General features: G+C 45.7%; 1 protein-coding gene across 2 annotated transcripts; it reads right to left on the bottom strand.

The window, feature by feature from the left end:
• Window positions 1–192: 192 nt before the first annotated feature.
• gdpd5a (glycerophosphodiester phosphodiesterase domain containing 5a) lies at window positions 193–15,775 on the bottom strand. 2 transcript variants are annotated; one of them, XM_029849043.1, is made up of 17 exons: window positions 15,524–15,775; window positions 11,731–11,905; window positions 7,004–7,107; window positions 6,760–6,853; window positions 6,631–6,690; window positions 6,434–6,532; window positions 5,484–5,577; window positions 5,110–5,255; window positions 4,699–4,781; window positions 4,369–4,519; window positions 3,802–4,023; window positions 2,204–2,349; window positions 1,458–1,605; window positions 1,132–1,214; window positions 920–934; window positions 700–812; window positions 193–625 (listed from the first exon to the last, which is right to left on the bottom strand). In XM_029849043.1, exons 2-17 carry the CDS (start codon window positions 11,845–11,847, stop codon window positions 507–509), a joined length of 1,794 nt encoding a protein of 597 aa, XP_029704903.1. In that variant the 5' UTR covers window positions 11,848–11,905; window positions 15,524–15,775; the 3' UTR covers window positions 193–506. The 2 variants fall into 2 exon arrangements, with proteins under 2 accessions (XP_029704903.1, XP_029704904.1); XM_029849044.1 differs by having other exon boundaries at window positions 1,132–1,133.
• Between the last annotated feature and the right edge of the window lie 11,705 nt (window positions 15,776–27,480).

Below are 27,480 nucleotides of genomic sequence, written 5' to 3'. Positions count from 1 at the left end.
TAGGGTAGGTATAGGGTAGGGTAGGAGGGTAGGATAATGTAGGGTAGGGTAGGATAATGTAGGTAGGGTTAGGGTAGGGTAGGATAATGTAGGGTAGGGTTAGGGTAGGGTAGGATAATGTAGGGTAGGGTTAGGGTAGGGTAGGATAGTGTAGGGTAGGAGAGGACGGGACAAGGTTAGGGTAGGGTAGGATAATGTAGGGTAGGGTAGGATAATGTAGGGTTAGGGTAGGGTAGGATAGTGTAGGGTAGGGTTAGGGTAGGGTAGGATAGTGTAGGGTAGGGTAGAGTAGGAGAGGACAGGACAATGTTTGGGTTGAATATGGAAGGATACGATAGAACAGGATAAGCTAGGTTAGGGTAGGTAGGTTTTAGTCACATTTACAGATATTTAGAGATTGTGCTACCAAATGTTTTGCAAGGATTGCAGTGCAAAGGTTCAAGATTTACACTTGCACTTACACTTTATGTCCAAACGTTCAACTTTGGCACCTAGTGATTGTGTTATCACGACATTGTAACGCTGGAGTGAAAACCAGGAGAGGAGTCGGCCTGGAAGAAAGGTATAGCTTCGGTCCTCTGCTGTGAAATCTCCTCTGGTGAAGGCAGCTCCATTGTCAGGTCGCCTAAACCACAAACCAGATGCCTTTGTTGTCAGAACATGTCACAATATGTCATTATTCTCCCTCCCCCGTGTGACCTGAGAAGAGAAGTTTCTCCTTCATGACGTTGACATCCCGGTTGGAGTGACATCTCACCGCGTTCAACACAATCCATTCTGCGTTGCAGTGCTGCGCGTCACTCATCCTCCACCTGTGATCAATAAAACAGAATTTAATAATGTACAAATTAACGACATCTCATGGTATAAAGATCAAAACTCAAACTAGGTGGCCAAAAATTGAAGCAGGAATGATTACCTGATCATGTGATAGCTGACGGGAACATTTCATGAAGCGTTAATGGAGATCAGGAAAGATAAAGACAGTCAAAGCAAAGATTTCAAAGGAGGAAACACACACACACACACGTGCACACATGCGTGCACACACACAGTAAATGGATATGCAACAGAATGAAGTGGGAGGGTCAACCACACATTTGGGCTCTTTCACCCTGTGTCCAGACTTACTTCTGAAAACAGAAAATCCCAATCACTGTGGTTAGAGAAACCAGGTCTGAGGCCATCCAGATGAATTTATAAGCATTTTGGCTCTGAACAAAAGCAAGAAAACATTGACAATGAATCCCAGAAGATGGTTTGACTTCCTGCTGATCTGGAATCTGGTCTTGAGCTAGCCCTTATTTTCAGTCACAGTCCTTCCCCTTCAACCCTGCTGGGGCTTTTTTAGGTTCTGTTCATGCTCAGGTCTGACTGGTCGGAATGGTCTTGTGTTACTGTGTGATATTATAAACATGTCGCAGAGAATGAATTCAGAAAAGAGTGGAACTATTTACCATGAGCCAAATTGGGTAAGAGACCTTCCGAAGTACTTGAGGTGCATCAGAGGACACGGAGGGAACCCCGCTGCACCACATGATAGAGTAGAGCCAAGCCTTGTTCACTGGGTACACCGTCACACTGACGTTGTTGGCGAGATATTCCCTGGTGGTGAAGCAACACATGACGACATCTCAGTCCCTCGTGGCTCTTAGACTGCCCTTATTAAATGGTGCTACACATCTGAAGTCACAACAACACTGTGAGATGTTTAAAAACCACCACGCAAGACTTGATGGTGTGATGTTGATGAAGGCTACCAATGTATGAAACAGTTCATGCCAGAAATGATGGCTGGAATTCGAAACGCTCACCATAAGGCGTCCAGTTCAGCATCCAAGAAAACAGAAACTGAATGTGTGCATGGAAAATCCAGCAAAGCTTCTCTCATATTGTTCTAATCTTTTATGTGCAGAAAGTGAAGAGAAGCACAAACACAGGGGCTATCCTGAGTTAGCCTAAAAGGTGGAACAAAGAGCTTCTCTTTTTGTCTAGTAGGTCTTTGAATGTCTTGAGGTGCCACTTCTGAGCTTCCCTGGAGAACCTCAACGCTGTGCAGCAGAGCCAACCAAAAACCAAAGTAATCATCAAACACTATGAGCCTTTAAATCTGTCTTAAAAGGTGAAGTGCAAGTGTTTGAAGCACAAGATGCTCCCAACGCCGGCTCTCTGGGGGGTCCACAGCACCCTTCTTCTCACTTACTCTATGTCTTTGGGGTGAACTTTGCTGTAGTGGAGCGTCAGGCTCGTTATCCCCCTCTGCTTTACTTCTTTCACTGGTAGCTTCTCATTTGCAGCCATGTGGAAGCCTCGAACTCTCCCCCTGTGTGTGTCAGGCGACCAGGTCACCTGACACACACACACACACACACACACACACACACACACACACACACACACACACAAAGACATTCAGAGTGAATTCACACCAGGTTTAGGAACACATTAGCTCAGTATATGGAGCTGACTTTTGTAAATGAATACAACTGCAGAAGTTCCTGCTAAACTGGGGACGGGATCTTGACAGGAACCGGCTCCCCTCACTTGACCCTCTTGATGGTTGTGGCTCCACCGCGGGGTCGGACCCCTTGGTGCCATCATGAGTTTCGCGCATCACACAATTGTTGTGTGACAGTTTTGACCCTGATGTCACCCAGGCGGGTGCTGCTAAAAGCATAAATCTAGGTAGGAAGTGATGCGAGCTTTACATTGCAATAACCGGTTACCCAAGACAGGTTACCCGAGGAACTTTCTCTGTCTCGGGTAATCAGGTATTGAAATGTAAAGCTCAACAGACGGAAATCGCACTGACTAGCTTAAGTGTTGCTCAACAGGCTCACGTCAGCCATGGAAACAGAGAAGGAGGAGAAAGTGCAAATGTTCGGATGAAGGAGCAAGAAGATGAAACTTTTGGGAAACGTCAGTCATGGCAACATGTTCTCTTGTACAGGATGACCACATGTCGTCCTTTGTCCAGACGTCCTGTTTCTGAGACCTAGAAATGTGTCCCCCTCCCCCCGACTGTAGCGTCCTCCTCTTCACAAACTCAAATCTGCTTCATCCAATTACTAATTTAACTGAAGACATTTTCAGTAGAATATATGATTACTCAAATATCCCTACAAAGATCCCAACGATGAGACCTACAAGGAGGAGGAGGGAAACGTGGGAGGAGCTGGGCGCTGGTTTGTGTCCATGGTGATGGACGATGTGAGTGAGAGGAGACGGCGTCACTTCCTGCTCCCAATCAGCACCAGATACTGTCAATATGTGTGGCGGCATAATTGGAACGTAAAGCTCATGGACAGAAATGACAAGACAAACACTCGTAGTCTATTTTCACTTAATTACATCACATGAAAACGAGAGAGGGCGGGAACAAGTGGGGGCACAATAAATTACTCCCAAAGTTCACTAACTGGGTGGGAATGTTGCCCTGGCAGGACGGCACCGCCACGTCTTACACCACAAAGCTTTGGGATCCCGTCCCTCAGCTGGCATGTTTTCTCAGAACCAGGGGACTCCAAAAGAGTCACCTGGGTCCCAAAAACCTCAAGAGCCACCAATGAGGTGGCCTTGGCTGGGGTTAGAGAGCCCAGAGCTGAGGGAACGCTGTCGAGATGCCTGCTCCAAGGAAGGAGATGAAGTGTGACGCGTCTCTGCCGTTGCAAAGCGTCTTTGAAGTCCCCTCTTCTCACATTGGGGTTTTAGGTAAAATGGGCCTATTTTAAGTACCTGTGGATTTCTTTTTCTCCAGTGGACCCATATTCAAGACTACCGTTCAAGCACATTAGTCCTCACCCTCTTCTGGGAAATGCCAGATTTCTGTACAGCCCACAGGGTGTCCATGAACCAGTTCTGGTAGCGGGGGTGCCCTGAGGGAGGTTTGCGGATATTTATCAGAGCCGAGCTGTTGGACCTGGCTACGAGGCGCAGCATCTCCACCAGGCTGCACACCGTCTGGTTGCTGATTTTGCTGCGGTCCCTGGCTGTCAGGGCTTGCACCGTCCAATAGGGGTCACTCTAAAAGCAAAGGAACAGGCAGAGGGGGTGTCCTCTTAGCTTAACAATGGGTGTCAACTTTTTATTTTCATGACTTCAGTAAAGTTTGAACTCTAACTTAAATGGTCTTCATTGTGAACACTCAATCAGTGCATGATTAGAAACTAAAAGATCACAGTTATTGTGCTGCAGCTAGAGACACACTGACGTTTGACTTGTCTAAACGTATCTCAAGATTGGTTTATGAGTGTTGCACTGCACTCCAGTTAACGTTTTCAAGCCAAGTTAGAAAGTAAAAATGACTTTAAACTACTTTAAAGTCGGAGTGAGAGATTGTCCGGTAGGATTCCGTTAGGTGCTCGGTACCTTTAGAAACCACTGTCCCGCATTGAGCGAGCGGATCTCTGTCCAGTTGAAGAACGAGGCCTCGCTGAACTGCCTGTCTGGAAAAATCTGACCAACGTCAGTGGTGCGTCTCAAGGTGTGGTCTCGCATTAGGAAGGGAACGCCGTCCACACTGGAAGAGACTAGTTGAGTTAGTGGAGACGGTAGGAAAAAGAATCTTTATGTGACATCAAATAAGAGATGTAATAATGTGTGATTTACGAATAACTCATTAATACTAGTGTAGCTGTGATGTGTTTACTGGTTTCCATTAGCAGAGCATGTGGGACCATCTGCACATATCAATCAAACCTGATGGAGACGTCCGCCTCCACGGAGCTGGTTCCCTGCTGCAGAGCTCTGCTGAAGGACATCAGGGTGTTCTCTGGAGCCAGCTGGGGACACGTCAGGGGACAATCACACCATGCTTCTCAAAATAATGCTTGATGCCAAGTACTAATGCTGGCTGTCACTGGTAGCAGCTATACAGTAGTGTGTGTGTGTGTGTGTGTGTGCAGTTGTGTAGCCACGTTAGAACATAGTCCACATGTCCAACTATAGAAACCGACTGTATTCACTTTAGAGGCCTCAGCAGAGTTTTGAGGCTTTCGTTGTGTGAAACATGAAATGCAGATGTGTCATAAAGTAGTTTGAGTTTTGAGGGACGAGCAGCACGTTGGTCCTGATCCGAACGCTAACCTAAAGAAGAAAAGCCCCACCCACCATCGGAGCACCACGACGGCCAATGACGGCTGGGCGGGCTTTGAGGCGATGGCGGTCCATGATGCAGGGGCAGGTGAACATGAGCGGAGCCAAATACACCAGGAAGACCAGGATGAAGTAGAGCAGCATCACCGTCCCCTGCAAGTCTAACGGAAGCATTCGCATCATCGTCGGCTCTCCAGGAAACTCAAATCAAAATAGAAAATTAAGACGAGTGGAGAAAAACTACCGAAAGCAAACGTCATGTGATCGAGTTATATTAATCTAGCATTTATTTAGCGTCTGGAAAAGCAACCACAACGACAATAAGCTAATGCTAAAGTGTGGTGAGCAGCTGTTAGGCGTCGTCGTGTCAAACAGATCTCAGCTCTTACTGGATCTCTCTCTGCCGATGACGTATCCAGCAACAAACCAGCTGAGGGCCGTGACTGAGGCCAGGGCCAGGATATGCAGGAAAGGGGCTGTAGACTGGGGACAATCACACAAACACAAAGGTTAACCAGTAAATCCAGTATGGAAGAGGACAGAACAGTGGTCCACAGTCCTGTCTGTGCAACAGACCGACAGTATGAGCATGCTGATCTACAGTATCGGTGATCCATTGGAGGTGACCTGGAGGGATGTGATCTGATACTACAGGTAAAACCATAATGGGGGCTCAAAACACGGCAGCAGTGGGGGACCGGCCTTTCCTCCAGGTCCATGCACCTGCCTGAAGTTACGTCTCCACAGGCGTCGCAGGTGCAGCAGGTGAATGAGCTCAGGAGCATTGAAGCAGAACCAGATTATTGTAAACAGAATCGATAAGGGAACTCTTCATCACCCTGGCTCCGGCCGCGCCTCGTCACCGAGGAAGAGAAACCAGGTTTTAATGACGCTCCACGTGCTGACGTCATCAGCATTCAGAAATAGAGCTAAAGGCCTTCGGGTTCAAAGACGGGGCAGGACTGTGAGGTCCAGACGGTTCTGAGCTGCTCGCAGCTTTATTTACTCAATGGAAACCCAGGCAGAGACACCATACCAGATATTTGATAGATTAGATTTAATATCTGTGGGCGGTGGCAGCTTCAGAGCTCAGGTACCCTTGAGCAAGGTACCCCAGGTACCTAGGTACCCTTGAGCAAGGTACCAAACCCACAAATGCTCACTTAAGGTCCTGTGATGAAATGGCAACTCATCCGGGGGGGAGGGGGGACCTGCATTGGACCTGTAACCAGAGCTGGCTGGACCCGGTTCTGAGCAGTACCAGCCAGGCTGGGCAGGAAGCTCATCTCAAGAGGAGCAGCGTCACTTCCCAAACTTCTGCTGATATCTGCGCTCTGACCTGCAGCGACACACGGAGGATGTGCCACTCCTCGCCCCATATGTCATCAACGGAGAGAACGCCGGAGAGCGTGGAGAGCAGCGCCGCCGACACGCCGACCTGTCACCAAAGCCGGAGGTTAAGATCAGGTCACAGGGTCACAGGGTCACATTTGGGTCTCAGCATGATTCAGAGTTAAAAGTGAAATATTCCAGCACCTTGTGAAGCCAAAAGAGGTTGAGCTGCTGGCCCAAGGACACATGGAAGAGTGCTAAGATCTGAAAAAGAGGCACAGGAGTGACTTCACCACATGAATCACCAACAGGCATGAGGGCTTCTCAAATTACCATCAGGAACGTCACGTAGCTGAATCCAACAGCTGTGGATAAAATAATGGGGAGCGTTTCATCCATCCACTCTCCAGAGCGGTTGTATATGGACCTGTGAGGAGCAGGAGACCTGTCACTCATCTCAGACGGAGAAAGGCTCTTTCACAAACTGCAGCACTGTGTGTGTGTGTGTGTGTGTGTGTGTGTGTGTGTGTGTCACACATACTGTATATACATATATAAGCATGAACTGTCAACTTACCAGTTGAATTCATTGAAATCATTTTGCGCCACAAACCAGAAGTAGACCCAAGAAAGAAGAAGAAGGAAGGAAGAGCAGAGGATCATGAACCAAACGCACTCCCACTGGAAAGAGGAGAACAAGACCAAGCTCAGCAGGGGGGCAGTTTACTCTCCACTCCATTTATGCACAGCTCATTTAGGGTGCCTTGAAAATGTTAGTTCATGCCTGCACCACACACCCAAAACACCCAAAACACCCAAAACACCCAAAACGCCAAAAACGCCAAAAACACCACCAGGGAACTCTTGGAGGACAGCGTTCTCATCAAAGCCTCCTGTCTGTTCCACACGTGCAGATCCATGGTTGTCATGGATCCTCATGGGTTTCTGACTGCCTCTCACGTGGAACAGCCCATTCAAAGAAAGAGACCAGATGATGGAGTTCCATCAGAAACGGTCATCTCCTTCCCTCGGCGGTCTCTCCTTCCCTCGGCGGTCTCTCCTTCCCTCGATGGTCTCTCCTTCCCTCGGCGGTCTCTCCTTCCCTCGGTGGTCTCTCCTTCCCTCGGCCTGTCATCTCCTTCCCTCGATGGTCTCTCCTTCCCTCGGCGGTCATCTCCTTCGCTCGGCGGTCTCTCCTTCGCTCGGCGGTCTCTCCTTCCCTCGGTGGTCTCTCCTTCCCTCGGCGGTCTCTCCTTCCCTCGGCGGTCTCTCCTTCCCTCGGTGGTCTCTCCTTCCCTCGGCGGTCTCTCCTTCCCTCGGCGGTCTCTCCTTCCCTCGGTGGTCTCTCCTTCCCTCGGTGGTCATCTCCTTCCCTCGATGGTCTCTCCTTCCCTCGGCGGTCATCTCCTTCCCTCGGCGGTCTCTCCTTCCCTCGGCGGTCTCTCCTTCCCTCGGTGGTCTCTCCTTCCCTCGATGGTCTCTCCTTCCCTCGGCGGTCATCTCCTTCCCTCGGCGGTCTCTCCTTCCCTCGGTGGTCTCTCCTTCCCTCGATGGTCTCTCCTTCCCTCGGCGGTCTCTCCTTCCCTCGGTGGTCTCTCCTTCCCTCGGTGGTCTCTCCTTCCCTCGGTGGTCATCTCCTTCCCTCGGCGGTCTCTCCTTCCCTCGGTGGTCTCTCCTTCCCTCGGTGGTCATCTCCTTCCCTCGGCGGTCTCTCCTTCCCTCGGCGGTCTCTCCTTCCCTCGGCGGTCATCTCCTTCCCTCGGTGGTCATCTCCTTCCCTCGGCGGTCTCTCCTTCCCTCGGCGGTCTCTCCTCCTTTTTGCATTTTTACAGTACCTATTCCATTCATGGTGCATTCCATTTGAAAAAACAAGCATATTCTGAAAGCAACACTCATTCCTGTACAAAGAGCTGGCTAGTTAGCCACCAGTGCTAACTTGATCACTTCATATTTAGGAAAATATAACTTCATGTTGCAGCAGTATTCAATAAGCTAAAGTAATGTTAGTATTGCTTAATAATAGCATTTATTTTCTTCACGAAAACAGTGAGGAAACATGTTTGTCAATGACCTTTCTTCAACAACAAAGACGTGACGCTCACATCGTTGACAGGAACATAGAAGCCGAAATAAAAATGTTACCAAAAAGGCTTTTTAAATTTTTTAAGGAAAAAAAGCGGAGCCGAGCCTCTGAAATGATTTTTTACTGCCGATGCTCCAGCTCTGGTTCCTGTCACCAGTGCGCTGCACGCGGGACATTTGTGTCGACACAAACTCCACGACCGGCAGAAACCAGACAACAACTGGGCTTGAGAGAAAAAAATCAATATTTTCAACATTTTCAGCACTGTGAGACCGAGCAACGCCCCGAAGGTGCTCGTGTTTTATCAGAATCAAAGTGGCGTGATCACAAAATAGCTGTGAAGAATCGCAGCAACCCCAAAAACACATAAAAGATTGATGTTCTCAAACATCTAAAACTAGCACGAGTAGCTAGAGGCCACAAGTTTGCAATCATGAACAGGCCTGTATGCGCCTGCTAACAGATTAGCCGATTTATTAACTGATGTATTATGCAAACACAACATTAAAAATATGCCGTTTATTTGTACTTCACATTCCTATAAAATAGGATTTGAATTAGCAGCAAAATGAATGTGAAGCTATTAATAATATATTTTATATTATATTAATAATATATTTTATATTCTAATATTAAGAACTCTCTTCAAGATGTCTGCACTTATATCCCTGCATATATGATATGATATATAATATAATGATTATATATACAGTATATATATAATATTATCATTTTGATTGTGTAACAGGCCATTTTTTAGCTAAGGTTTGTATTATTCAGTTAAGTCCCGTCACTGTCTGCTCTTCTCCCCCCTCCTGAGGTGGAACGTTCCACTCACTAGGCCCCGCCCCTCCTCCACACCTGTGTGATCAGCCTTCACCATTTTCACCTGTTGCTCCCTCTATCTAATCCACTGCTGGACATTCATGGCTAACTATGACTCTCCTGCACATAGTTTGATTGGACTTACTGGTTCTGACCCTTTTCTTCTGCCCTGGTAAACCTGACAAACCTTCTGTTCCCGACTAAGAGTTTTGCTGTGTGTTTGTTCAGATTGTGGAGTGTTTTCTGCGTTCCACGGAGGCCCGTAAAGACTTCTGTGCTGTTACCTTCAAGTGTTGAATAAAACTGTCCAGAACTGCCGCGTTGCGAGTGGATCCCACCACACCTGTATCATGTTAATCATAGAAATGATTTTAACACAACACTTGGGTCAGGGTCAGGGTGTCCAGATGTTGCCTCTGTACAGGCTCCAGATATCACTACGGTAAAGCTAACCCAGGAAAGAGAAGGAACCCATCGCAGGTGCTTTCCTTTTTATTAGAAAATGGAAAACAGACGCAAAGGAACAACATAGCAAAAGGTGTTGTGGAAGATGAAGCTTCCATTTTGATGGTGGAAGAATTGATAAAACACTCTGGCAAGAAAACTTTAAAAATTTAATTTAAAAATAATAATAAAATTTAAACACAGGGTGTCAGTGGCCCGTAAAATAGTGAGTGACAGACTCAAACGTAGCTCTCATGCTAATTATTTTTACTAAAAGAATAATAAAGCTGAACACAAACTCAATGGTCCCCCAGCACACTGTTGTGGCTAACAGTGCTAACAGTGCTAATCCTGCTCTAGTAGAGAAGAATGGGGGCATCCCAAAACTAAAAATGCTGACTATTATTACAGAATCCTGCTTTTAACTGCAAGCTTGAGGAGGACACCGGTTCTGAAGATGTGCAGGATCGTCATGCTGAAGAGGGAGAAGAAACTGAACGGTCGGTCTGCGTTTCGGATTTTAAAATGCTTGTAGGTGTGGTTCGTGTGCCCAGTCTTCCAGGTACCTGGTCAGTGTCTGATAACTCTCGCAATGCTTGATCTTAAATCAGCATTTTAAATGTATGTGCTAATGTTTGGATCTGCAGCTTAAAAGAGCAGCTCATTCCTCCTCTTGCCCCAGGTTGTTGTAGATCCCTCTCTGGTAACACTTGGTTCCCCTGACTACAAAACCTTTGGAGCTTGAACTTTCCCCGTCCTGCTTTTCTAAGGTTTTACCTGCCTCGTGTTCGTTTGCTTCAGGTTTACTGCCACTCAGGTCAACCTCGCTCGCTTCGGCATTACCCCTGATCAGCGGCAGCTTTCTTTTTAACCTTTTTATTTGGAAATGAAACCTTCAAATAGTCTAGTCTGTCTTCACTCTGGCTTCAGCCTGCTTAACATGACTAACAAGCTTATCACGCATGGCCCCTACCTGTCATTGACCTAACAGTGGGTTATAGGTTCCTCCAAGCTCTTCTGATGTTCACGAAGGGTAGAGGCAGTTTGTCTGCCTCTGTTTGTTCCTCCTTTAGTATTCCAGGTTCAGCCCTGGTGACCAGATTAATTGTTGAGGGGACAGATCACAGATTATGGTTGGAGAATCAAGGCAGGTGAGATCTTTTAATGATGATGATCAACCTAAGAACGAGCAGCTCATTTCCTGACCCCTGATGTTCGGGACATTTAAGGTAAAACTCTTCATAACGGGAAGACAAACACCGGCTGTTACGTGCACAACAGTAAACCTCCTGGTGAACACACCTTCGTGTTCTTTAGGTTCCTTCTGTTGTATTTGTAGCAGTCTGTCCCTCCGTCCAGCCATCTAACCGAACAGGCAATCGATAGTCGGTAACCATCGAACGAGAGCAACCACCCGTGTACGCAGGAGTCGTCATGCATGGTTTCAGCACTGGGGGTGTCTTATGGCAGTTGTCACCAATTCTAAGATTCAGCATTGATTTGTCCTTAATTTTATGCCTGAATATGGAATATTATTTTCATATCCACTCATCCAAAGATTCTTGTTGAGAGACTCTTTAGCCTGAATACCAAATCCTGCACATCCTAACCATTCATCAGCAATGCAACAAACTACTTGGCTTCTCCATTTCCAGTGACTTGTGTGTACAGATGCTTTTCTTTTTGGCTCCAGCATGACTGTAAAATACTGAGGAAAACCAGTTTCACTTGGGCGTAGCACCAACTCACATGGACGTGCTTGAGTCAACAAGCGTTGAGCAACAAAAATGTTTCAGCCATATCGATCCATGGGCTGATGAATGCACAGCTCAAAGGATTGAAAATCATTAAAAACCCTTTTCCAGCCCTGGTTATTGGCTAGTTCTCTCCAAGACCTGCACAACCAACATTCCTATTTTTAGGAAAACCTGATTGAATGAGGAGTATCTTACCTTGGAACTCTCATCTTGGGAACGTTGGTAGCGCTTCCAGCGACATCCGTACAGCCCCGTGACAAAGGACAACAAAATTTGCTTTTCATACACCTGCAACGGTTGGTGTTTCACCATGCTCCTTTAGCCTCCGACTTCCACCAGAACAATAACATCCCAAGCCAGACTTGCAGTCCTGGAAAAAACCTCAATTATACACAGAAACCAAACATTTTACTGCAAGTGTGTGTTTCTGGCAACAGTGATGTTGTGCCATGGGTCTGTAATGGCATGTAAAAAAAGAATTAAGTCGGTGGTAAAAGTAAGACTGCACAACCTCTGAAATGTAATTAAGTACAAACTGGATTTGTTTCATTCATGAAACATCTTTTGAGATGAAGGGCCACCAACATTTCTTTGCTAAGAATATCAACACTTTCTCAGAATATCGCTTGTCTCCATGCTGCCTCTGGAAGCTCTCTGGTGGTCCTGCCTGCTGCTCATGACTCCCCCGATAGTTGCTGACATCTTTTACATCAAGGAGTAGAAAGTACAGATATTTGTCCAAATGACATGAGTGGATAATAATACTTCATATTATACAAATAATTGAAATTCCAATAAAGAAATATTTGTACTCTGACTCAAGTCCTCTGGGCTCTGGCTCGACCCTCCAAAGCTAATGCAGCAGGAGATTTTTCCTCTTTGCCATTATTCAACTTGCAGTTTCTGGGCAATAAGCTTGGGGGCACCTTGATAAAAGGAAGCCAGGTCTGTTTCCTCCCTGGTTTTGCCACATGCCAACTTCCTGGCAGCCTCACTCCTACCTGTGGGAGGCTCACCGCCAACTCTATTGTTGACCAGTGGAGTCAGTCATGGTAGCGACTGCTCTCTTAGTTGTCGGCTGTAGTGGAGTCTCAGCCCTTCCTTCCGTTTCGGCTCTGGAACTATCTTGAGCTATAGACTGTCCACAACTCTGGGTTTCAGCTGTGGCTGCAGTCTGTTGCGGTGAATGCCCACATGCCAGGTCCCTCGTATCTGTACTAGCTGTGGTCTGCTGTGGACCCTGAATCTGAACCCTGGCACTAGTCTGCTGCGGGACCTGAACCATTGCCGGGACCACAGTGTCCACTCGAGCTGTTATCAAAGCCTGGACATGGTCTATCTCGTCCCGTGTAATACGAGGTAAGTTTCGTCGAGCCCAACGTACCGCCACCTCAAAGGCTGTCTTCCATTCTGGTATGAGGAGGCCAGATACTTCATCCAAATAGTCTGCTAGGTTTGCTTCATAATGGTCCATCAGAATCAGGTAGGTATTATAACCCCAATTCCGAGCATTCCCAGAAATCAAATCCCTTGTGCGTTGTGTGGGAGCAGCAGGCTTAATCATATTTGACAGGATATCAACCATCCTAGAAATCATCCGGGGTTCAGGTTTCCCCTCCTTTGGGGCCACATTTTGTAGGTGGTGGACTGTTTTGATCACTGCATGCAGTTTGCGAACCAATTTCCCAAACTGGGGGTCAGCTAGAAACACCCGTCTTTGGGATGCTCGTGGGTACCCTTGGTGAACCACTGCTGCATATGTGCGATGTTGAGGAACAGGGTAATGGGCGGTCCCTGGGGGAGGCACTGGCCGGATAGGATAGGGGAATGTACCCTGCCTCCCATACGAGACAGGTAAAGCACGGTCCTTCCTCCCAAACGACCTCCCATAACCCTGATACGCTTGTTGGTCTATAAAGCTGCTGACAACCAGCCTCAAGCGTGCTTCCAAATGATCCCCAGTCATGGTGGAACATGTTTAAACTGAATGAGGCGTGGCGCCGTATAAAGCAGTCAAGGAGGCAGCACTTTTCTTGACGATGGGGAACTTTTCCTGTGAAGAGGCTTCACAACCGTCCGAGAGCTCTGGACTCTGGTTCAATGTTGGCTTGAAATCTCAAACTCTCATGCTCCACCCAGGAGAGCTGAAACAGTGTTGCTGAAACAGCAGCCTCAGCATCTTCCTGAAAAGGGTAGCACATGAATGTAGCGACTAGCTCGAGCACAGCAAAGTCTTGAAAGTGATGATGGTAATCTGTTGGTGTGGCGTGCACTGTCAAGCACTTATGGCTTTCCTAGCATCTCCAGCTCGGACATGAGGTTCTGGAAGTTTACCAAATCATGGCACTGAGTAGAAATGTGGCATTTTTCATTTGAAAGCATCAAACCAGCTGCTCATGTTGATGGTTTTGTCACTGGTTGTCATTTAGTTGGTTGTACTCTGCTCGTTTAGCTACAGGAGAAAAACATGATCTGAAATCTTAGAGGGGATTTCTCTCATCTTACATCAGTGTGCAACCACAACTCGGTCATCCTTTTCCAGATGAGCACGGAATATCACGCGCAGATCGTCTTTGAAGAGATCTGATGGGAAAAGAACAGGCGACCTTTGTGGCCACATCCATTATTGCTTTTGTGTAGCATTTTTGTACGTGCTTGCTGGTGTTTAATTGAGGAAGTCCAGGAGCATCGGCCTCGCTGCACCTGCCAATAAATCCAAACCGCCACTCATGGCGGGCGTCCCTCCGTGGTGATGGAATCCCATTTGCACACTGGGAGCTGGGTTTGCTCGATAAGGTTTGTGAAATCCTGACAAATGTCTTCTCCTCGTGTGCATTGTTAGCAGCTCCTCTTTTGCAGTCATATCAGGAAATTCCATCCAAACAAAATGCACAGCTAGCCTGCGTCGCGCACGGCTGCAGACTCCAACACTCACGTTCTGCCAGGTCGTTCCAAAGCTGCTGGCTCGGACCCTCAGCCATGGTTTCACTGCACCGTGTAACTGCTTCTTCAAAGCTGGAGCTTTGATGGAAGAGGGTATTTCTGATCTTAACGAGGCGGCTGCTTCAACAACTGCCTCTTTCACCATCTCTGCCTCTTGAAGAGTTCTTGTCCGTGAACAATGCTTCAGTGGCTGCCTTGACTTCTGACGTTAGTAGTGAGAACAGAACTGCTGTCTGGACACCGGGCACTTTAGTTCCTTCACTTTTCCTCTTAATTCACTTTTCGGAGGGAAAACGGTGTCGGAACTTATGTAAGGTGTAAAATGTCACTCCCCTCTGGTATAGTGACGATGGACTGTCAGCCCACTCACTGTTATACCCTTTTTTTACCCGCTAGCTTGGTACAGTTTTGCTTTGGTGGGGTCATGCCAGAGTGAGAGGGAAAACTGGAACAAATTCCAAACAAATGTTTAAAAAATATCTCATGCTTGGAAAAGTGATGGCTTGAGCCGGGGCCTTGATCTGAGGTACTGCACATGAAGTCACTTCTGCGTTGGCTTCACTGCGTCCATCTTTTCTGTCCAGTCTGAGCTTCTCACCAACACAAAGAACATGTCACCCATTCCAGCACACCTACCGATCACTCTCAGCCCACCGTAGCTCAGCTCTCTTGATCATTTCTGATCACAAACCACTAATCCAACATCACTCTGTTCTGAACAAAGTAGAACTTTGCTTTTTTTTTTTTTATATATTTGCTTCACCTATCACTTCCCCCTCTCACATGGCAGCTGACGTAAAGTGTCCAATCTTTATTCCTTTCTTTTTAATATCTTATATTTTATAATTTGTGTGAATGTCATTTTGAAATTTTTAGAAAAATGTTTTGATTTGCTAGTTGGATTTTTGCTTGGCCATCGTTCCTCAGGCCTTTGATCATGTTCACATGGTCTTTATGAAGCACGTAGGAAAATAGTGCCTTGAGAATGGGGAAAAACAACAAAACAAGATTTATTCATGCCAAAGGAAGATAATCCGGTTCTTACCTTGTATCCCGGCAGCCAGTATCCCTTTTGGATTCAGACCTCTGTTAATCACTCTTCTCTGAGTATCAGTTTGCTATTTATGGCGTTCATGTTGTCCCAAGTCTTCGGTGGCGTGATACAGCAAAGGGTTGTGCAGTGGTCTTGTAACAGAGAATCAGAAAAGAGCCATCAAAGTGATGATGAACAACAATAAGTTAATGAACAATTGAATGTCTCCTGGAGCTGAGGGCTGTCCATCAGCGTTAACTGAAGCATTAAAGCTGTAATCCCCCTGGCTCGGTGTGGGTGGAGCTGCAGAGCCACGCTGCAAAAAGTAGTCCATTAAAAACAGGTTTTAAATCTAGGCGGCTGTGGTGGAGGGCTTTGTAAAATTCTGTCCACTTTGACTCTTCAGAGCAATTGGTTTGAATTTAATACAAAAAACTAAGGACTAATAAAAGTGAAATAACTTAGTCCTTCCACCAGAACACCAAGCAGAAAATCTGAAGACATTTCAGCTAACGTTGCTAACGTTCCACTGTACACTCTCGGGTAAGATTTCAAATTGAAATATTACTAGACCTGCGCTAGCTAACATAAGTTGCAGAAGGATGAGGACCGGCATTTGACTTTGAACACTTGTTACACAGGCTTAGTAGTCGGATCACTACAGCAGTTTCAACCATCCACCGTCACCAACGCCATGAAGACTCCAGGAAGGGTAAACCAGTAATGTCCTGTAGGATCTATTTCAGGTCTAGCACAAGGGGATTAACCCTTGTCTTTAAAGCATTAGCCTATACGTCAGATCCTCTTAATCCTAATTTGAGACAATTTGATGATTATTGTCACTTGTCTATTACCACTGCAGTCTTCTCCATACGCTGCTCCGACTACAGCCCCCATTCACCCAGTAGAGGATGCCACCCTCGTCAAATCCTGGTTTTAATGAATTTGTTACTAGCACAACCACTGGGCGCTCACTTGCCTCCATGTCCTCCTCACTCACCTTACACACCCTTTAGAACGAGGAGGGGAGCCTTTCTGCCGCCGCTCAGCCACATTAGCGAGAAAATATTACGCACTTCTCCCCAGTCATATCAACACCATATGAGAATGGGGGAACCACTGAGGCTACTCAACCAGTCGAAGAATTATCTTGTCTCAAGTCTTTTGTGCTTCTTTACATTTACAAAATAGCAGCTCAACTTTTCCACTTGTGTGTTCTTGTACAGTCTGAGTCCAAGTCCAACTTTCTCCTGAGTTCTGTAAATGTTCCCAAACGCTTCCACGAACCTTCATTTGCTCATGTTCTCACTTGAGTTTACCACCGGGATGAGACTCACTCCAACCAATTTCCAGTTTCCTGTACAAATGTAAATGCATGAGAAGATAAATGGTCAAGACATCTTTTATTTCACGACCTTTAATTATGAATGAAATTCCTTTGTTTATTCTATACATGAAACACACAAAATTCATAGATTGCTTTAAAAAGGAATATGCTGGAGCCCCAGGCTAATATTTGCCTCTTTTATATCCTCCAATAATAAATTGACTATAAAATCAGCACTGCGTAGCAAAAGGATGAAAATAATTGTAATTTCTAATCACTAGTTTACATTTTAAGGCTTTCTTGAAACTGAGGACCAACCCAAACTTCCACTCACCCATTCCACATCTTTACTCCCCAAATTGAGACTTTTGTATTTTACATTAGTAGAATCTCACTTCATACAACTTTAAGTTATATATTCTTTTTCTAAATTTAATTAAGAATACAAATGGGTTATTTACTCAAAGACTTGAATGCACCTTCTTACGAATGTTACATTAGTAGGTTCACAATAGCACACATTGCTTGTTGTTCCGGTTCTTTTAAAGTATAATTAAAGGGTCTCCCTTATATGCGTCTGCCGAGGCCTTAACACGTGTCAGATGGCAATATAAGAAGATAATATAGAATTTCCAGAGAGTTCTTATTCAATGAGTCCGTTGCTACATAAAGTGACATTTGAATCTTTTCCTTTCATATATTCTATACGAGGCTTCCAACCAACTTGGGATCAATAATTACTCCTAAAACCTTAGTTTCATATTCTGTATCAATTTCAACTTGCTTTACCTTGAATTTTACTTTACTGTCTTGTTTAAAAACTCGTTAATATCAAACCATTTTACCGTCTTCAGCAATTCTCCCCTGAACTAAACACATTAATCATCCACAAAAAGAAGAAATTTCAACTTTTCAGATGCTGTACAATTACCATTTTCAATATAAGTATAAATAACTGGCCACTACTTTACTGTTGGAGAAAACCTCAAAGCTTCAACAGACGATCCCAGTTCATGAGCGGGGACCAGTGAGGTACTTGTGATTAACAGAACTAAGCTATCAGGTGAGTCCCTCGGTCACTGCTGGTCCATCTCTAAACCAGAGTAAAGTGGACTATGATTAGTCTGAGGATAAACACATGCTAGTTTAGCCTCTGGAGACACCTGGTGGACAACAACCTGGAAAGGCCCTCAACTGTTCTCTGATTAATGAGCGGCTCAAACAGACCAAATGTTGTGGGATCAGTGTTCACAGGTACAATGTAACTAAAGGTTCATACAGAGAGCAGCTTGTTATTTAGTCAATTACAAAATGGAAAGGTGAAGTTATGCAATCTGCTTGGTTCTTAGCCGTGGTATAATGGTGAGGCAAGCATCAGTGTTGCCATGACAATGACCAATCGCAGTACATAGCAGAAAATAGCCATTTGTGGCATTCATTTTTTGACAGGGTTAAATGTGGCGTGCCTCTCCCTGAACCCCACCCTCCCAGCAAGACAATTCAGAGCTGATGTCCGGAGAGGTTGTCCAACTGGGCAATGGAACGCTTCCCAGACTGGTGTCAACATGAAGGCGTGGCTGTGGATTTTCAGTGTCCAAACGGCAATTCTTTGACAGTTTAAGAGAATCTTACAGCAGACTGATGGTGAACAATACGGACTGAGCAGCTACATCAGACAATATCCCCCCCCCCCCTTCCCAGCCTGTCGTGGTGCCTCAAAGACACAAAGTTCACTCTCACACATCTCATGTGTGTTCCCCAGCTTTGTGAAAATGTTGAGGAAGAAATGCTGACTTCAATGCCACAAACGTGTCCTAAATCTGAACAATCAGCTGGGCTTGGTTCATAAAGTTTGGTTTGACATACAACTGCACTTTAGGCACTGGAGAAATGAAGAGAACCAAGAGCTTAAACCATAGTCTAGAATCAAAATGGACAAATGGTTTAAAATGTGGAATATGCAGATCAAGGAACATACCAAAACCACAAGGATTCACAAAGGAGGAACAGAGAGCACCCGAGGGTTTGTGCAGGAGCTGCCTGGGGATGGATGTTCCCTGCCCTGTTCCCTCGTTGGCAAAGTACCTCTGTTGCCTCCCGACGCACCAGCATTTTATCTGCATCCTAGAAGAAACGCGAACTGCGATTATTAACAAAGTTTGATAAGTTTATGATGCGGGGTGCATATTTAGATGAAAAGTATATTTGTCAACTAAAGTCTGTGTAGTAACATTTAGGTTTGCACGAGAGCCCATGAGCGTCAATCACTAATTGCCACAATGTTGCCACGACTCTGCAAGAAGATTGGCCCCCAGCCGAAATACGCCAAGGGCCACCTCTGCAGCCCCAACGTACCACAGCTGTCTGAGGCCTCCACACCAGACCGCTCAAGACTTGTGAGTGTGAAACGTCTCTGCCGGAGTTACTGGAGGCCAAATGAGGAAGACCGCAGTAGGTGGAGCGATATCCTCGCCACACCAATGCAGACGCACTACACACCTGCTCTACCCGAGAGTAGCTCTCATTGGGTGAACAATCTGTTGACTGTGGATTCCGCTTTCATATTTCCATTGTTGCTGACTGCTTATCCAGGCCCTAAATGACTCTTTGTATGTCGAAGCCAAGAGAACGCGAACAGAAAACTACCTTCCTCCCAATGGGATGGTAAGGTTCCTGAGGTGCCTGGGAAACAAGCACCGCTGGCGTCTGGAGAAGTGAGCTCTCTCCTGACAGGCTGATTGACCGACAGAGCGAGCCCAGGGATATGGGGTGGCTGGGTCCGGAAACAGTAGCGGAAAGCTCCTGGACGGAGCTCCTGATCTCTGTCTGCAGTTAATCATTTTGGGTGATTGATATGCCCTAAGAAGCCAGCAGAGTCCAAAAAGCCTCACTGTTTACTGGGGCCATTGTCGTCAGATCGTTCTGTTACCAAACGATCGGGAGCACAAGGATGGACCTGAACATGCAGGAAGGTGGAACCAACGCTGAGTAAAAAGCTTTATTTACAAAATCAAATGGTGAGATTGAGGATCAACAGGTGATGACAATCAAAGCAAATGCTGCTCTTCAGTCAGGAGATGTGGTTACCTCAGAGTTAAGGGAGAGGAGAGAGAGATTTAAAAATACCTTTATTTACAGACTATTTACATTTATTTATACATTTCAGAGGGAGACATTGGAGACCTGTCAAAATCAAATAATTCTCCCTAACTGAACAAAGGACGTCTGTCACTCCCCAGATGTCTCTAAATGTGGTAATTTGTTCTGTCAGTTTATAAAAAATTAAATTCCACCCTGAGCTGAGCTGCCAGCAGTCCAGTCATCTTGGCCACCACGTCCTCTGACCCCTGACCTTTCACCCGATTCTTCCTGTTCTTCCATATGGCCAACTTAGCCATCCCCGAGATGACACTGACCAACTGGTGTGCAGCCTTCCTCCTAGCATGGTAGTGTGGATCAAGGATAAACAACCTGAAAGAAAAACCCTCACCTAACCAAACAACCTCTGTAGCTGTCCAAACAGCCCCACCAGTCTGGGACACTGGACAAAGAGGTGGTAAATGGTTTCTGACTGGGAGCAGAAAGGGCAGCTATCCCCTGTGCTAGGGTCAAGGTGCACCAGATACCTGTTAGTAGCTATGGCCCCATGTACAATCCTCCACTGTTTGTCTCCTGTCCGTTTATCAACAGGAGGTTTGTAGAGGGACCCCCCCCCCCCCCCGGAAAGAGCCTGTGCCAAAAAAACTAGTCCATCTCGACACCTTCAGCCCTTCCAGGGAGCGCAAGTTTCTGACCTTCACAGCCAAGAGGTAGAGATCCTTTCTCCCGACACCTTCAAAATCCGCTGATACCGAAGACTTCAGGGACAGCAGGTCGTCTTCCTCGGGCTGCCACTGTCCAACAGCTGGACGGACAACCAAGGAGGGAAAAACATACTCGCAATCATCATCCCACAAATTGGACACAGAAGGCTTCAACACAAAGACTCTTAGGGCCTCTGGCAGGGAAGCATAGACCTCTCCTACAAGCTGGAGCAGCAGCCTGTTGGACCTCATGTCGAGCCCGTCAGAAAAATCAGGGACAGAGGTCTTCAGCAAGTGGCCCAGCTTCACAATTCCGGTCTCCCTCGGTCTGGACCTCAGGCTAGGGGAAGACAGGACCCGAGAGGTGATGAGGCTTTTTCCAAAAAGTGGCTCTTCAAAGATACACATCTCTGGTGTTTTCACAGCTTTGAATTTAAACAATAAAACTGCCATGCCTTCAACACTGACTGGTAGAAGGGTGTAAGACCAGTAAGGTCCACATACTGGGGCTGAAGCAGGAACAAGTGTTTGTCGTACCCCAGTTGCCCAGCTTTTCTTAACAACAGAAAGGCCATATCCGTCCACGGCACGCCAAAACTGTACAACAGTCTTTGTGCCACCTGGAGTCTGAAAGCTGTGACACGAGATGTGATGTCCACCATTCCCTGTCCTCCCTCCTGTACTGGCAGGTACAGCACTGCAGACCTTAGCCAGTGCTGGTCTGACCAGAAAAAGTCCACAATCATCTTCTGAACTCCTTCGATTAGACCAACAGCTGACAGTAAGACTTTCAGTCTGTGCCAAAGAGTCGACAACCAAATTATTTACAATCAGGACTCTGCCCCTGTAGGAAAGCTGAGGTAGCAGCCATTTCCACTTAGACAGTGTGGACACCTGCTCCATAGCACCCTCCCAGTTCTTCTTTTCAAGGTTTTCTGTCCCAAGGAACACACCTAAGACTTTCAGGCCCTGTCTACCTCAGCTGAGGTTTCCTGGTAGCCTTGGTCTGTCCCTACCTGTCCACGGGCCAACCTGCAGAGCTTCTCTTCTCCCAGTTTACCTTAGCAGAGGAGGCTTCTTGGTAGAGGTCTAAACTATCAATCAGGTTGTCTACATCAGACACTGAAGAAGCCTTCTGGATAGAAGACGAAACGTTTTCAAGAGAAGAAACCCAGTCCAGTTGACAGAGAAAACTACCTTGGATACAATGACCTGGATGACTGACAATTTACACAGACATGTGTGCTTTACCCACCTCCCATCACTGACCAAGACACTCAAAGTCCTCAGTGACGGATGATGTGTGACTGCTCAAACAGGAAATTACTACAGGAACGGTTGCTGTTATTTTCAAAATAAACCTACTAGTCATAATAAAGAATTGAACTTGAATCTTAATTCATGAAAGAATTTGCAACTGGGCGTAAAACATAGTTTTGAAGATTCTGGGTTGTCCAGCTACGACAGCAGGGATGCTGTGATGTCGCCATAGTTGGTTGCCATGGTTTTAATTTGAAATAATTTACCGGAAGCACCTTTTTAAACACACAATGCTTGATGGCCGCCTTAATGACGTGCAGCTGATCTAAAAGACACGTGGTGGTCATGGATTTCTGAATTAGCGAAGAGGCCTCAGAAAAATATAGAGGAGTGAAGGAGTTTAAGGGCTCGTTGGAGAACCTGTATGTTCCCACAGTCAGCACATCTGGTGATGGTCCAGTTGTTGGGATGGCCTGGTTAGCTTTCTCTCTGATAGCTCGAACTTAATCAGTGAAGAAGCTCATGAAGTCTTCACCACTAAGGGTAGAAGGGATACGTGGATCTAAAACACTGACTCTTGGTTAATTTGGCCACAGTGCAGCAGGGGGCCGATATACAACTCCAAAAAAAAGTGGCTTTTCTGTCCTCCAGTTCCTGTGGTCATTATTGATGTTGCTGTGAATGCATCACTTATGTTAGCAATGACGGTGACGTAGCACCTGCTACCTGCTAGTGTTCTATGAAGGAACAGGCTTTGGAGGTATGAGAAGCTCCTGCTGGACTTCTGTTGTCAGTGATTCACGTATTTAGAAAAACTGTGCTTTCTTCATGTGTGTGAACACATCAGGGCTCTTTTCTGACCTGCTTTTTTAAGTCTCTTAAGAGCTTTTCCCAATAATGACAAGTCCATGAGGGGAGCACTCAGAAGTGAAGTAGGCCGCCCTCATCATTTCATGCACCTTTGAATGGATATCTGATGGTGTCGCTGGATCATTCATATCAAACCACAATTTGAATTCTAGATTTCATATTTAAGTGATAGTAGACAGCATTTTTTCTGCAGGATTTTTTTTATTTGTCTAAAAATGGTTTAAAGGGAGTCATGTTTTTCAGCTTACTGTAGGGAACAATTCTGCTCTAATGCCATAATTCTGCTATGCTACACCAATCTGTGCATTATCAACATGGAAACTGTCCACTCAATAAATCCACACCATAATATTCTACGTTATTCCAGTGTAATCAAACAAGGTTCAAGGTTCACTTAGACAGGAGGAAGTTTCCCATGCCAGGACTAAATCAATGCTTTAAATGCCATTTAAATGATACACTTGGCACAAAGGACCTTTTCAAAGGACCTTTTATGTCCACACATCAAAGACTAATAATCCATGTTATAAGGGGACCAATAAAGGCAAATAAACACATGGGTGGCATCAGTTGTGTTAGACCATTATACCAGTTGGAAAGCTTATTTTATTACAGCAGTTGGAACCTTCTAATCCAGCAGAATGGCAACAGGACATCGAGGAGTCAGCAGGGTAACACGCTTCACTCAGGAGTCACTCAAACACCACCCTGGCTTGTTGCCATTTATTTAATTACGTCACTGACTGTTGATTATTAGTCTTTGTATTTGGGTTTTAATTTAAACTGACACTCAGTGACATTTTGAAAGCAATAGCATACGTTTCCATCGCTATAATATATTTGATTTACTTAATACTTAGTGATCTCCATAAGAATCATCTCTAAATATAAGTCAGTAAAATCCAGACATGCATTGGAGCATCTCCCTTTATATCCCATTGAAGTACAGACGACATTAAATTCAGGGGATTTTAAACAAGAGTGCATTTATTGTAAATTGTCATTGTGCTTCTTCACACAGTTGTTTTCCAGAGCTCTGGATGATGTCAGGAAATCCAGAGGACAGAGCTGCAAGAATGAAGCCAGGCTGGGCCCCGTGTCCAAGAAGGAGGAGCTGCAGCCTTGGAAGCCTCAGCAGCTGAAGGAGGAGAACCGAGGAGAATCTCTGCAGGAGTGCAGGAGCTCCCAAAGAATGCAGCCATCAGAAGAGAGCTGGCAGCAAGAGATCAGGCACCTGAAGGGACTTCTGGTGGGAAAAGACCAGCAGATATCCAGGGTCGAGCAGGAAAGGAGAACGCTGGCTGAGGATCACGCGGACACCTTGGCCCTGCTGAGCAGCACGCAGGCGGCACTAAAGCAGGCAGAAGAAAAATGTGCCCGTCTCCAAGAACAATGCTGCAAGGAGCTGGCTGATCAGGAGCTGAGACACCAGACTCAGCTCAAGACCAAGCAGATGGTGTCCGACCTCACAAAGTGTGAAGTGATCTGGACTGAGACCCAGAGGAAGCTGGAGGAGATGTTGGGGAACCAGGAAAGGATCTCGGAGGAAAAGGAGACCTCCAACAGGAAGGAGATCCAACTCCTGAGCGAGAGACTCGTCCAGCTGCAGGTGAGCTGCCTCCACCTCCTCCTGTGTTTCTGACTGATGTCACATTCTTGAATCTAATAAATGATCTTTGTCTTTGCAGCAACTCCTCCGTGACAAGAAACAAAAGAAGAAACAAAAGTTCAGTCTAATGAAGTTCTTCTTTGGAAGATAAAGAGACGAAATAATTCTGATCCTGAGCTCCGACCAAGACATTCTATTATTTCTACTCTATTGTCCTGAAAAACACTTGTTGGCTTTAAAAATGGTGTAAGTAAGGATCAGGATAAAAGACTTTATTGATCCCACATCGGGGAAATCGCATGTTACAGCGGTAGTGTTGCAAGGATGATCGGCGGTGGAGGAGACAGAGGGAGATGGACGTTCCTTTTTTTCCAAAAATAGACTTTATTTTTCTATGTTTCAAAAAGGGTGCAAATATTTACAGTGCTGTGGCTCCGAAAGATGCCAGGCTAAATCCACAGGATACCTTACAGACCCTGCACACTTTTATACACCACAACTTTAACTCTTTTCCCATCAATTTCCTTTTTTCCAAAACAACGACCAACCAACTCAACAACCCCCAACCGACCACTCACTAACCAAAAAGAAGAACCCCGTCTGGGGCCTACTACAGGGCTTTTATACCTGTAGCCCCTCCCACAGGTTAAACCATTTATCAAAATTATTACTGTAACTAATACATGTCGAAACTCAAAACAACAACCGAAAAGAAAATACAAAATATGCGTAAAACGTCCAAAACAAATGTCCACCACCAAAAACCACCCAGTGCATAGTAAAATACATGTTCAACTTACTCTTCTAAAACACCCCCGCTAAAATAGATTGTGCCGTAGCACCCCGCGAAACCCCTCCATGTATACAATCATTGAACAGTCCATCGGTTTCCCCGAACCAGGAAGTATGTCCTGCTGGTGAGCTATTGAAATATTGGTGCTTTTGATAAATGACAAACAAATAAACCTTGATGCTTTTAAACAGCCATAGTGTGAGTGTGATTCTTTGGGCAATGTTAAACAGACGGGAGGTGACGCGGTGAGGCAATATGACGTGCGTTGTTTACTTGGGTGGAAATAATTGTAACATAAATGCCGGTTGGCCATGCCGTGCATGTCGGCTACAATGTATTCCAATAAGAAGCTATGGTAAAAAGTGGTGTGTGTGAAATGCTTAAACCAAGTAAACCAAGACAGAACGGAATGGAAATGAAATGCAAACGTGTGTGCGTAAGTGGCACGGCTCACTCCGTGACAGGTAGCCCGTGGTGTACAATACAGAAAAGTACTAAGAGAGAAACAATAAAAAGACTCTTACATTATGTACATTGCTATGTACATTATACAGTATATACAGAAATTAAAATTATGTTCAGAAGGAGTGTCGGACAGTGTGAAGAAAAAAAAAAAATGAAGGTGCAAATAAGATGTGCAAATAAGACCTCCCAGAGGTAGTTACAGTGGGGCAAAAAAGTATTTAGTCAGTCACCAATTGTGCAAGTTCTCCCACTTAAAAAGATGAGAGAGGCCAGTAATTTTCATCATAGGTACACTTCAACTATGAGAGACAAAATGGGGGGAAAGAATCCAGGAAATCACATTGTAGGATTTTTAATGAATTAATTGGTAAATTCCTCAGTAAAATAAGTATTTGGTCACCTACAAACAAGCAAGATTTCTGGCTCTCACAGACCTGTAACTTCTTCTTTAAGAGGCTCCTCTGTCCTCCACTTGTTACCTGTATTAATGGCACCTGTTTGAACCTGTTTGTTTAACACTATGGCCAAGACCAAAGAGCTGTCAAAGGACACCAGAAACAAAATTGTAGACCTGCACCAGGCTGGGAAGACTGAATCTGCAATAGGTAAGCAGCTTGGTGTGAAGAAATCAACTGTGGGAGCAATTATTAGAAAATGGAAGACATACAAGACCACTGATAATCTCCCTCGATCTGGGGCTCCACGCAAGATCTCACCCCGTGGGGTCAAAATGATCACAAGAACGGTGAGCAAAAATCCCAGAACCACACGGGGGGACCTAGTGAATGACCTGCAGAGAGCTGGGACCAAAGTAACAAAGGCTACCATCAGTAACACACTACGCCGCCAGGGACTCAAATCCTGCAGTGCCAGACGTGTCCCCCTGCTTAAGCCAGTACATGTCCAGGCCCGTCTGAAGTTTGCTAGAGAGCATTGGGATGATCCAGAAGAGGATTGGGAGAATGTCATATGGTCAGATGAAACCAAAATAGAACTTTTTGGTAAAAACTCAACTTGTCGTGTTTGGAGGAGAAAGAATGCTGAGTTGCATCCAAAGAACACCATACCTACTGTGAAGCATGGGGGTGGAAACATCATGCTTTGGGGCTGTTTTTCGGCAAAGGGACCGGGACAACTGATCCGTGTAAAGGAAAGAATGAATGGGGCCATGTATCGTGAGATTTTGAGTGAAAATCTCCTTCCATCAGCAAGGGCATTCCAAAACATCACTGCTCTAGAGGAGATCTGCATGGAGGAATGGGCCAAAATACCAGCAACAGTGTGTGAAAGCCTTGTGAAGACTTACAGAAAATGTTTGACCTCTGTCATTGCCAACAAAGGGTATATAACAAAGTATTGAGATGAACTTTTGTTATTGACCAAATACTTATTTTCCACCATAATTTGCAAATAAATTCTTTAAAAATCAGACAATGTGATTTTCTGGATTTTTTTCCTCATTTTGTCTCTCATAGTTGAAGTGTACCTATGATGAAAATTACAGGCCTCTCTCATCTTTTTAAGTGGGAGAACTTGCACAATTGGTGACTGACTAAATACTTTTTTGCCCCACTGTATGGTTAGTTAGTGCAAATATGCCAACCCTGGGTTATTGGTGCTGCATTAAGAGTTGTGCATGTTGAACAATCTGACAGCAGTTGGGAGGAATGACCTGCGATAACGTTCCCTTTTACACCGTGGGTGTAACAGTCTGCTGCTGGAGGAGCTGCCTAAGGCCCCCACAGTCTTGTGTAGGGGGTGAGAGGGGGTGTCCATAATTGATGTCAGCTTGGCCAACATCCTCCTCTCACCCACCTCCTCAATGGAGTCCAGAGAGCAGTC

Source organism: Takifugu rubripes, chromosome 15 (assembly GCF_901000725.2).
Source record: "Takifugu rubripes chromosome 15, fTakRub1.2, whole genome shotgun sequence".
Classification (NCBI taxonomy): Eukaryota; Metazoa; Chordata; class Actinopteri; order Tetraodontiformes; family Tetraodontidae; genus Takifugu; species Takifugu rubripes.
This window is presented reverse-complemented; position numbering and strand designations above follow the sequence as displayed.